Source organism: Schistocerca nitens, chromosome 6, assembly GCF_023898315.1.
Source record: "Schistocerca nitens isolate TAMUIC-IGC-003100 chromosome 6, iqSchNite1.1, whole genome shotgun sequence".
NCBI classification, from domain to species: Eukaryota; Metazoa; Arthropoda; class Insecta; order Orthoptera; family Acrididae; genus Schistocerca; species Schistocerca nitens.
In genome coordinates this window covers 242,418,549-242,431,456 of record NC_064619.1, presented here as the reverse complement: position 1 = coordinate 242,431,456, position 12,908 = coordinate 242,418,549, and the positions used below count along the sequence as shown (strand labels likewise).

At 45.1% G+C, this 12,908-nt stretch overlaps 1 protein-coding gene across 4 annotated transcripts in view; it reads left to right on the top strand.

Annotated features, from left to right (window-relative positions):
• The window catches only part of LOC126263648 (kinesin-like protein KIF14), a 305,750-nt gene that overhangs the window by 200,323 nt on the left and 92,519 nt on the right, over positions 1-12,908 (top strand). For all 4 annotated transcript variants that reach the window (XM_049960751.1, XM_049960750.1, XM_049960752.1 and 1 more), the window contains one exon: positions 9,526-9,649. In XM_049960751.1, the coding sequence (XP_049816708.1) occupies positions 9,526-9,649 (124 nt within the window). The remainder of the gene's footprint in view (positions 1-9,525; positions 9,650-12,908) is intronic.

Genomic DNA, 12,908 nt, shown 5'->3' with positions numbered 1-12,908 from the left:
TGTACAGTGCTACTCATTAACAGGTGTAATCTTATTTTAAAAGTTTAACACAATAAGATAAGCATTACAATTAGAAACGTGTGTTTGTCTGGAGACAGCATAACTGACAGCGCACAAATACCTGGACTTTAAGCAAGTGCTCAGAAAGTAATGCACTGCATTTTTTTCTTCAACAATTCTTTATTGAACATAATGAGAATTACGTACACAAAAGAATGGTGTTTTATCTACTCACCCTATTTTTCCACATAATCTCCATCCTGTTCTATGGCCTTCCCCCAGTGCGAATCAAGGGTGTGTATGCCCTGTCAGTACCAATCCTTGTCCTGGTGGTGGAGCCAGTGCTTCACTGTGTGAATTGCCTCCTCATCATCCTCAAAATGTCTTCCATGAATAACATCCTTTAAAGGTCCAAACAAGTGGAAGTCCAAGGGGACTAGGTCAGGTGTGACAGCTGTGGATGGTCTCCCCATTCGCTGCAAATTGTGGAACTCCGCCGAACAGCCTTCTGATGACCTCATCCTCCATGCCCAGCGAATAACTGTACTTCTTTCAACTTTGCACAAGTGTTTGTGAATATTCCCCACAGTTTCTTTCTCTGCAATAAGAAATTCAATGATGGCACATTGCTTGTAACATACATCACCTACAGACGCCATTTTGAAACTGTCCTGTAGCTAAGCTATCTATTGGAAGTGACGGAAACTTGCCGCACTCACTCAGGAGACTTCAGATAATACATACGTAACATTTTGCATTTGTAGCATTGTTTTCGGCTGAGAAAAAAAAAGCATAATGCATTGCTTTCTGGGCAACCCTTGTACTTCCAACAAACTTTACACATAATTTCAAAGCATTTTATTGCTCAAAAACAATCACAAAATTCTGAAAAGAAAAAAAAAAAATTTCCTGTTCGTATAGTAAAACACAGACACGACATTTTAATTTATCATTTCTTTACTATACTCCAATTAAGATTACTTTGTGATTGAAGATTGCAGTGGGAAGGAGGGGGGGGGGGGCAGTGTAGCCGATGTACAGCCAACCACACTTCATAAGGCATTGCACATGCCTACAAAACAGGTGTTTGAGTAAGTGGTATGATTGGCTGGTGGTTGGTCACTACCACATGACTCGCTGAAACACCGGTCACAAAGTAATTTTAATCGGAGTATACCTACATGTTTGCAACACAATTTGCAGACAGCATCCATGTGATTGACAGTGTACCTTCAAAATTACATCATTATACAGCACATTTCAGGAGATTTTTACACCATAATCATAGAGATGTGTGAAAAACATGTTTTTACATGAAATGGAGTGCAAATTACACAAGCTATATTCGCCTAGTGACTTCCAACAAACATTAAGTATAATTGCAAACCTTTTCTAAACTTTTTCTCGTTTTAAGGATTATGAATTATTTAGAAATAAGGAGACAGCTCACCAAAAGGCAGAAGCGCTGCATCGTTGATAGGTACACAAACAAAATGCTTGTTGATAGTTACACAAACAAAAGGTTCATCAATAGGTACATAAGTTTCCAACGCCTCCAAAGTGGTGTTCCACTGCCCACCCAACCTTCCCAACATTCTAATCCATCCCTATGCCATTCCCACCTGCAATCCGTGCCACTGGGATCATACCCCTGTGGAAGTCCCAGATGCAAAACCTGTCCACTCCACCCATCCAGCACCATCTACTCCAATGCCATCATATCCCCCCTGCGGGTCCAGGGGTTAGAATAGGCCCGAGGTATTCCTGCCTGTTGTAAGAGGTGACTAAAAGGAGTCCCTCCCCCTCAAGGGGGTAGTTAGCGCCTGCGTCTGGAGACGGACGATTCCACGACCTATATTTGCGGTCATTTTGGTTTTTCACTTCTTCTGGTTTCTTCCTTCCTTTGGTTGGTTCCTTTCTTTGTTCTTCTCCATCTCACTGTCTTACTTACTCTTTCCCTTGCCTTCTTCTCCTTGCCTTCTTCTCCTTGCCTTCTCTGGTCTCCGCCTCGGCGTTTGAGACAGTCTGTCCTTTCTCTCCCTCTCTCCCTTCTTTTTCCTCTTCTTCCTTCCTCCCTGTGCGTGCCTGAAGGCCGACCCACGCGTTCGCACGCGTAGCCGGTGACAGGGTAACGCGTAATTCCCCGCCCTGGGTAGACAAGTAAGGCACGCATATACCCCCTGGTAAAGGCCGGGCCCGGGGAGGTTGTGATTGCCTGAGCTGACACCTTCCGACCATGCTGATTGGTTCCTCCGTCCGTTTCTCGGGAGGTGTGACATGAGGTGTAAACATTCACCCAAGGCGGGAGTGCCCTCTGAGAGGGTCCCCACAAGGAAGGAGCGCGCCATCAGAGACGCTGGCAATCATGGGGGATTCCTCCGCAATGGATTTCACTCCATCTCTCTCGACTTCTGCCCAAAAACGGAAACTTGACCAGCCACCAGTGACAAAAGTACTACCGCCTGCCCCACAGTTCCTCGTAGTTTCTCGATCTGAGGACAGAAAGGATTTTTCCTCTGTCAACCCTTTCGTTATCCAGAAGGGCATAGATGCCATAGCCGGATCTGTCAAGTCTTGTACCAGGTTGCGTAACGGTACCTTGTTACTAGAAACTGAGGGTGCCTCTCAGGCACAAAAACTGCTTCGGGCCACACTCCTGTACACGTTCCCTGTCCGGGTGGAGGCTCACCACACTTTGAATTCGTCTCGTGGTGTGGTATATACTAGATCACTTGATGGATTGACTGACGAGGAGATTCAGTCTTTCCTTGCTGAGCAGGGCGTGACGGCTGTCAATAGGGTCATGAAAAAGGTCAACAATGACCTTGTACCGACCCGGACACTTTTCTTGACCTTTGATAGTGTTCGGCTGCCGTCGCACATCAAAGCGGGCTACGAGGTTATTTCTGTTCGCCCCTATGTCCCGACACCTACGCGCTGCTACCAGTATCAGCGTTTTAATCACACTCGCCAGTCTTGTTCCAATACGGCTAAATGTGTCACTTGTGGCAGGGATGCCCATGAGGGTGACTGTCCACCTCCGTCTCCTCGTTGTGTGAACTGTCAGGGTGACCATGCAGTGTCCTCCCGCGACTGTCCCATCTACAAGGAAGAACGCTGTATACAGGAAATTCGGGTCAAAGAGAAAGTGTTCACCACGGCTGCTTGCAAGCTATTTGCAAGTAGGAAGCCCACGCTGCTCCCAGCGGGGAAATACAGTACTGTCCTCGCCTCTCCTTGGACTACCAGGGAGGTGGCGACGCAGACATGTGATCTGACCTTCAGCACTATGGTCGTCCGTTCGACCAGTGCTAAGATCGCCCGGTCGACGTCTCCTCTTTCTCCCGTCACCCCTCAGACACAAGCACCTTCATCAGCTTCTGCCAAGACGAAGACCCAGAAGTCAGATGCACGGGCCTTCAAGAAGGAACTGTCCCGTGCAGACTTCCTACGTACTTCGAACTCCCAGCCATCGACCAGTACTTCTACTAAACGACCTTCCAAGAAGGCTCATAAGAAGCACAGTTCTCCTTCTCCGCCACGGCGCATTTCTTCTCCTGCGCCACCCAGCGGTTGCCGCCCCAGGCCGTCATCCGTTTCGACTGGCCGCACCGCTGGTAGCCAAACATCTGGCCGTTCACCGGCGGAGGAAGCTCCCCCTCCCGGCCATCTTAACAAGATGGCCGATGAACCTATAGAACCAATGGACGATGACTGTCCGCCTACTGATAGCGGCGGCAGTGCTCGCTGAAGCCAGGCCCTCAGCGGCCTTCGAGCTGACCCCTTCTTGCATCTTCTTTTTCTTTTTCTTCTCACGATGGCACTTATTCACTGGCATATTCGCAGCATTCGCTCCAACCGAGAGGACTTGAAGTTGCTGCTCCGCTTGCACCGTCCACTCGTCGTAGCCCTCCAGGAAACGAAGCTACGCCCACTCGATCAAATTGCCTTAGCACACTACACCTCTGTGCGTTTTCACCTACCCCCTGTGGCAGGTATTCCGGCTCATGAAGGGGTTATGTTTCTGGTCCGGGATGATATTTAATACGATCCCATCACATTGCACACCGGCCTGCAGGCAGTTGCCATCCGAATTACTCTCCCCACTTTTACATTTTCCATTTGTACTGTTTACACTCCATCATCGTCTGCCGTTACCAGGGCAAACATGATGCAAATTATTGCTCAGCTACCTGCACCATTTTTGTTAACTGGAGGCTTCAATGCCCACCATCCCCTTTGGGGCTCTCCAGCATTCTGCCTGAGGGCCTCCCTGTTAGCAGACCTTTTCAACCAGCTCAATCTTGTCTTTTCTTTCGGACACATGTCACACCTATTCCCATTTAGACCTCTCTATATGTACTACCCAACTTGCACGCCGGTTTGAGTGGTATGCACTTTATGATACATATTCGAGCGACCACTTCCCGTGTGTTATCCATCTCCTGCATCATACCCCCTCTCCGTGCTCAACTAGTTGGAACATTTCCAAAGCAGACTGGGGGCTCTTCTCTTCCAGGGCGACCTTTCAGGATCAAACCTTCACAAGCTGCGATAGTCAGGTCGCACACCTCACGGAAGTCTTTCTAACTGCTGCTGAATATTCCATCCCTCACACTACTTCTTCTCCACGTCGTGTACCGGTCCCCTGGTGGACCGCAGCGTGTAGAGACGCTTTACATGCTCGTCGACATGCTTTACGCACCTTTAAACGCCACCCTACGGTGGCGAATTGTACCAGTTATAAACGATTACGTGCGCAGTGTCGTCGTGTTATTAAAGAAAGCCAGCTGGGCTGCTTTCACAAGCACCTTCAACAGTTTTACTCCTCCATCTGTTGTCTGGGGTAGCCTGTGCCGGCTATCTGGCACTAAGGTCCACTCACCAGTTTCTGGCTATTGGGTCGCTAATGACGTCCTTGTGGCCCCTGAGGATGTCTCCAGTGCCTTCAGCCGCTTTTTCACAGAGGTTTCGAGCTCCGCTCATTACCACCCTGCCTTCCTCCCCCGAAAACAGGCAGAGGAGGCTAGGCCACCTAACTTCCACTCCTCGAATCGTGAAAGTTATAATGCCCCATTCACCATGCGGGAACTCGAAAATGCACTTGCCCGGTCACGGTCCTCCGCTCCAGGGCCTGATTCTATTCATATTCAGATGCTGAAGAATCTTTCTCCTGCGGGTAAAGGTTTCCTTCTTTGTACTTATAATCGCATCTGGATTGAGGGACATGTTCCCGCATGCTGGCGCGAGTCTATTGTTGTACCAATTCCTAAGCCGGGGAAGTTATCGACCCATCTTGCTTACCAGCTGTGTCTGTAAGGTGATGGAGCGAATGGTTAACTCTCATTTGGTTTGGCTGCTCGAATCTCGAAGCCTACTTACCAATGTACAATGTGGATTTCGTAGGCACCGCTTTGCTGTTGACCATCTGGTTACCTTGTCGAGCTTCATTATGAATAACTTCTTGCGGAAGCGCCCGACTGCGGCTGTGTTCTTTGATTTGGAGAAGGCTTAAGACACCTGTTGGAGGGCGGGCATTCTCCGCACCATGCATACATGGGACCTTCGCGGTCGCCTCCCTCTTTTTATTCGTTCCTTTTTAATGGATTGACAGTTCAGGGTATGTGTGGGTTCTGTCCTGTCAGACACCTTTCGACAGGAGAATGGGGTGCCACAGGGCTCAGTTTTGAGCGTCGCTCTCTTCGCCATAGCGATCAGTCCAATAATGGATTGCCCCCCAGCTGATGTATCAGGCTCCCTTTTCGTGGACGATTTACCATCTATTGCAGCGCGCAGCGTACATGTTTCCTGGAGCACTGTCTTCAGCATTCTCTTGACCGTCTTTACTCCTGGAGTGTTGCTAATGGCTTCCGTTTTTCTGCCGAGAAGACGGTCTGTATTAACTTCTGGCACTACAAAGAGTTTCTCCCACCGTCCTTACGACTTGGTCCCGTTGCTCTCCCATTCGTGGAGACAACAAAATTTTTATGTCTTACGTTTGACAGGAAACTTAACTGGTCTCCACATGTGTCATATTTGGCTGCCCGTTGTACCCGTTCTCTAAATGTCCTCCGTGTTCTCAGTGGTATGTCGTGGGGAGTGGATCGAACCGTCCTACTTCGCCTATATCGGTCGATCGTCCGCTCCAAGCTGGATTATGGGAGCTTCGTATACTCCTCTGCACGGCCGTCCATCTTATGCTGCCTCAACTCCATACAACATTGGGGTTTACGTCTTGCGATCGGAGTGTTTTATACTAGTCCCGTCGAGAGTCTTCATGCTGAAGCCGGTGAATTGCCACTCACCTACCGGCGCGATATACTGCTTTGTCGGTATGCCTGTCGGCTACTGTCAATGCCCGACCACCCGTCTTATCGTTCCTTTTTTGACGACTCTCTCGACCGTCAATACGGGTTGTATGTCTCTGCCCTGCTACCCCCTGGAGTTCGCTTTCGTCGCCTCCTTCAACACCTTGATTTTTCACTCCCTGCAACCTTTAGAGTGGGCGAGAGCCACATGCCATCTTGGCTCCAGGCTCTGGTTCACGTTCACTTTGACCTCAGCTCGCTCCCAAAGGAGGTTACCCCCCTGTTCAGTATACCACTCCCGTTTTGTCGAACTTTGTTTGAAGTTCATTAATATGACCTTCATTTATACAGATGGCTCTAAGTCCAATGACGGGGTCGGGTGTTCTTTTATTGTCGGGGCACAAAGTTTCAAATACCGGCTCCATGTCCATTGTTCGGTCTTCACAGCTGAGCTCTTTGCCCTCTACCAGGCTGTTCTTTACATCTGCTGCCACCGACATTCTGCTTATGTCATCTGCTCCGATTCCCTGAGCGCCATCCAGAGCCTCAGTGATCCGTATCCGGTTCACCCTTTCGTGCACCGGATCCAACGCTCTCTTCAGCAGCTGGTGGACGACGGTTCTCCGGTTAGCTTTATGTGGGTTCCTGGCCTTGTCGGTATCCCTGGGAACGAAGCTGCAGATGCCGCGGCCAAGGCTGCGGTCCTCCAGCCTTGGACAGCTTCTTGTTGTGTCCCTTCATCAGATTGTAGCAGGGTCATTTGTTGGCGCATTTTATCGCTGTGGCATGCCGATTGGGCTGCACTTACGGGCAACAAGCTTCGGGACTTGAAACCTCTTCCCGCGGCTTGGACGTTCTCCTCACGCCCTTCTCAGCGGGAGGAGGTCGTTTTGGCCCGGTTATGAATTGGACACTGCCGGTTCAGCCATCGCCATCTGCTGACGGCTGTGCCGGCGCCGTTCTGCCCATGTTGGTAATTGCTGACAGTCCTCCACATTTTAACGTCCTGTCCAGATTTTAATACACTGCGTCTTGATCTTGGCCTGCCATGTACTCTGGATGCCATTTTAGCGGATGACCCAGGAGCAGCTGCTCGCGTTCTTCGTTTCATCAACTTGACAAACCTGTCTAAGGACATTTGATTATGCTTTTTTTAAATCCTCTGCCTGTCTATGTCTTTTATAGTATTGTCCCTTTTAGGTGCCGTTTTTAACCTTGTGCCTCACAGTGCATTCCTAACTTAGTTTGGGCGCTAATGACCATTGTAGTTGTGCGCCCTAAAACCACCAAAAAAAAAAAAAAAAAAAAAAAAAATTGACATCGTAGGCTTATCCTTCCCCATCAGAGGCTGGGCCAGCTGTGAAAGCAGCCATGTTATATACCAGCTTTGCTGCAACCACTACACAGTCTTTATATAGGTGTGACAACCAACCAGCTGTCAATTAGAATGAATGGCCTCCACCAAACTGTTGCCAAAAACAAGGTGGACCAACCAGTGGCATAACATGCGGCGGAGCACAACATGAGAGATTTTGGTGGTTGCTCCACAACTCATGCTATCTGGATCCTCCTCACCACCACCACCAGCTTTCCTGAGACGTGCAGATGGGAGCTATCCTTACAGCACATCCTTCGCTCCCATAACCTTCCTTTCCGAAACCTTAGGTAACTCGCTTGCGCCCCCCCCCCTGCCCCCTCCCTTCACAACAGTGTGTGAGTGTGGGTGTGAGAGAGTGAATGCACCGTCCTCTACCCCAGTACTCTCACCCAATTTGTGTCCTCACATCAGCTAGTTGTGTGCTGTTATCTCAAGCCCTAGTCTATGAAATCATGTGCCCAGCTGTCTGCCCCCTCCCCCTCTACCTGCACCCCTAGCTAACCCACAGATGGCTCCCTACTCTCCCAAGAGCTGCTAGACGCTTCCCCCCCAACCCCCCCCCCCCCTCCTGCCTTTCTCCATCCCTGACCCCTCACCCCAACCCAAATCCCCACCTCACCCCAGTTCACTCACTGTGGGACAGGAAAGAGCTGGCAGTCGACTGAGCACAATTTAGGGAGGTGTGTGTGTTCTACAAGCGTGAAAAAGGAAGTGCATTCTGAAAGGTAGGAGAGTTCTGTGCCTTTTGTTTGTGTACCTATCGATGATGCAGCACTTTTCTCGCCTGTGTGCTTAATATCAAATATTTCACACATTAACCCATTTGTAAAGTAATCAGACATTTGAAGCTGTTTTATACATGACAGTCCGATTCCTTAAATAACTGGGACTTCACTGGTTTTTCCTAAATCAGTTGTTAGTGATTTTGAGTTTATTTGAAATGTTGCTCATGTACTCTGTTTTGGTCGTGGAAATTTGTAGTTTTTACATAGAGATTTTTTTTAATAATAGATGAATTTGTTTGTGTAGGAAGAATGGCTCCCATTTACAAAAGACTTTCTGAGCATGTCTGTTTATAGCTCCAAATATGATAATTTATTTGTGTTTCTTATGTACTTTTTCCATTCTGAATTATTTTTCCCAGCCATATTTCTGTAAGGATCCTATTTAATTTGGATTGGTTATGAGTTTCATAAGACATTTGACTCTGAACTTATAAGTCTATTTACTTTAAAGCCTTAGTGTGGAGAACAGGGCTGACCTGTCTGCAGAATTGTGTGTTTTATGGAAATCTTCAAAAGTTTAGCACTCTTCCTTTGTCATTATATATTGTTTCATTAGTCTAGAGTGTGAAATTATGTCCTTCTAGTTTTTTCCCCTTCTTTTATTAAACATCTGACCTACCTGAGACACTGTGTTGTTCACATTTCTACCACCCCTTCATTAATCATTATGAATATTGTCATTGTTTTTGTTCTTTCTCCTCTTATCTTTTGTTTGCTGTTGTTAATCATGACTGCTCACTTGTTTCATTGCTTTGGTGCTCAGTTGACCTTATTATGACTATCACTATTTTTGAAGTGCTAAGCATCAGAGTGACAGTGTACATATGAAAAGTATATTCTGTTATTCAATTTTCAAACACTACATAGTAAAATACAAATTGTACACTACCTCAGTCTCATATTTTCATCTGATTTAGTTGTAAAATTATTTGCACATTACTTTCTTCATACTTGGCACTTTCTAGCATTTTAAATCTGCTGTTACGTCAAAAGTATAAGTTATTTTTTTACTAATTTGGTATAAACATTGTGATGTATATAACATTACCTACAGGCTGAAAACTGAGTTAGAAGAAGCAAAAAAGAGAGCCCTTATTCAACTGGAGGAAGCTGAAAAGAAACTGAGTTCCCAGCGCAGCACATATGAAATGCAGATACAAGAACTAGGCAAGAGCTTGGTATGTATGAAATTTTTAATTTAATTTTTTGCTTAGAAAGCAACTGTGAATTTCAAACTTATTGCACTATATGTAAAAATTATACACAGGACTTACAGTCCTGTAACAGGGTACTTTATGCCTGCAAAAAATGAGGCACAAGATTTTTATCTTGTGTATGTAGTTGACAGTATGTTGAATCCAAGTTTTCAACCTCCAAAACCTTTGGAACAACTTTTTGTGGCCAAAAAACCAATAAATTTTGGTACTTTTTTCAGGTTTTAGCCTATTACTCAGAAACTATGCATCCTACTGAAAATGTTACCATTACCAAAAATGAAAGAACATTAAACTATTGTGTTGAATGACCTATTTAAATGTCAAAATCGGTGTAGTCCCTTAGCTACAACCAGTTGTCAAAGCTCGTTCATTTTTACCAGCTTGGTTAAAAAGTCAGCTCCAATGCCTGTAACTCAAAAACGGGTACTCCAAATGACAAATGTCGTGTTATCAAAGTTGTAGTGCATGAAATTTCATGTTACAAAAGCATCTAGTTCTGTAGTTTTAGGCACTATTTAAGCGTTCATACACCAGAAAGCCAGAGTAATTCCATTTTCTTATTTTTCTTGTAAGTCATAGTTATTTAATGAAATGAAATTTTCAGTGAGAAGACAGCTCTCTAATGAGTGCATGTGTGTTCTCTACATGTATCTTTTTTTAATTTTCTTCTTCATGTATATTTTTATTCATTTTTATCCATGCCTTAATTGGTAAGAGTGGCTTGCTGAAATGAAAACTAAGTATATAGTAATGGACAATATGTATTTACATATGAGTAATATAAAAATTTGCACAAATTAACCAATAAAAGAGAACTGTAGCATTAAAAAAACAATTTAAATATCAGAGATTAACACTTTATCAAATTGCAACTCCATCAAAGCCATCTGGGAAACTGTGGCAGGTCCCGGTCCAGCATGGGATCCACTGCAGCACTTTTACCAACTTTCTTGTCCTGGAACATGCCTTCTATCTCTTCCCATCCTTGTAGGGTCCAGTTTCTGGGGCGTTCTCGCAAGATAAGCCAGAACAGTATTTGTACATTGAGAAGCAGTTCAGTCCTGATTTGCGATTCCATATACTGCTGCACATCCTGTTTTGCATACACAGGAAACCATATTCAGTAGCGTATGCGAAGTCCACAGCTTTCGTCGTCGTCACGGGAAACAGTGCTGATAAGTTTTCATTACAGCCAGTCTGGCATGGATCAGTTTTCTTTCCCAGCCACGACTAGGATTGCAATGAGTGGCACTTTCCTATGTCTGTTGTTGGTGAGTTGCATTTCATGTTTGAAAGATTTTCTTGGAGCAGACTTTAAACAAAGCTCTTACCTGAGCTGTTCCAAAGTCACCCAGTTGGAATTCCCATACAGTACTAACATCAGCTGTTCTTCTGCCTGTGCTATTAAGCCTTGAGAGACTAAGGTTTTAACAAATTCAGCAGCTTGCATGTTGAGGTGTGGCTGTTGCTCCCTGAGGTGAAACCAAAAAAAGAGGATGTCATATCACAGCCTCTGAAGGTATGGCTGAAAAGGGCAAGTCCAGGACCAAAACTGAAACAATTACTAGACTGCCACACTTCTCTGATTTCACTCTTCCCAGTTTATGGAAGTACAGGTTGTTGCAGTTGTTTCCTCAACCTGTTAGGTGAACAAGCACACCAATGTCCTTACTTTTGATTACCACATTGTCAGAACAGGAATTTGAGAAATCGCTGTTTCCACAATTAATGAATTGGCATCTTCTTCTGTTGTAGCACTTGAATACCTCAAATGTTTTCATGAGTGTCAAAATAAAGTGGTTCATGTTGCTCTTATTTACAAGAAACTTCTCCTGCATGAGTGCAGCATTTGTACCATACATACATACATTAATGTATGTATGGTACAAATGCTCATCATCAAATTCTGCATCATCTAAAATGATGTCTGATGAAGAATCTGGTATCTTGAAGAACAAGATATTTCAGAAGACTTTGTTCCCCTTTACAAAGTATCACTTTCGTTGACAAAAAATTCAGAAGTTGAACATCTTCTTCCCCATTCAATGTTCTTGTCAGTCTCCATAACTGTGCAGGGAGAGACTGCCATGGTTCCTCCCATGGAATGGAAAGTATTCAAACCGTCAGTCATGCAAATATTAAAATTAGTGTTATCAGAGATGAGCTGGATGAACCCTTCACTGGTTATGTTAGGATGCTCAGTTTGGGCAGTTGAGGACCCCTCAAATGAAAAAGCTTCCATTATTGGAGCTGTGAATCCAATTGCACTAAGAGCATTGACAATAAGTTTTGATCCAAACCTTTTGTACATGTATGTGCTGAGCCCAGTCAATAGTACACAGTTAAATACCTTTGACAGATCACAAAATGGAGCCTGTAATGCATTGTCTAAGAAATTAGGTACATTCGCACTACATATGTAGATAGTTTACACAATTTCAGAACCCTTTCAAAATCCAAACTGTGACCCTGACAATATGTTATTTGCTGTCAGATGGTTAAGAAGCCGCTTGTATATTACCTTTTCTAAGATGTTACAGAATGCTGGCAAAAGTGAAATTGGATGGTATTTTGATGGTATTTCTTTATCTTTTTTAAACAGACTTAAGTTCAGCATGTTTCAGCCATTCAGGAAATGTTCCTCTGATAAACAACTGGTTATGCAGATAAATTAACATGTTAATAAACCCAGAAGCACACTCCTTAATTAACTTTGATGATATGAGGAAGGATTGGAAAGTAACACACAATTTTGTGTGTGTGTGTGGGGGGGGGGTTGCGTTTTTTGCTGGAGTGTTGAAATTTCACGACAATATAGTTTGAACAACAGAGGATATTTTGTTTTCATGTGCAGCTCTGGTGAGAGAAGCCTGAACTACAATACACATATGGTGTGCATGTTACTGTAATCAACTTGTGAAGAGCAGCAAAATGTAGTTCCATATTCATGTGGCCAAGGGGCATAAACCAAGCAAAATTCATGGGGGGCATGATGGCGTGTGTGTGTGTCGACAACTATATGGACAGTGGCAGTTTCTCCAGGTGGTGTGCATTCTTCCAAGAGAGCTGTGTGAACCGTAGTGATTTACCATGCTTCCAACAACTGGTAACAGCTGCAACCTGCAGAATGTCAGAGCCGCTTAAGCAGCTATTTTGAATGATGAACTAGAGCAACTGTGAACCTTGTCGCAGTAGTTCAGCATTTCCTGTGGTGGACTGT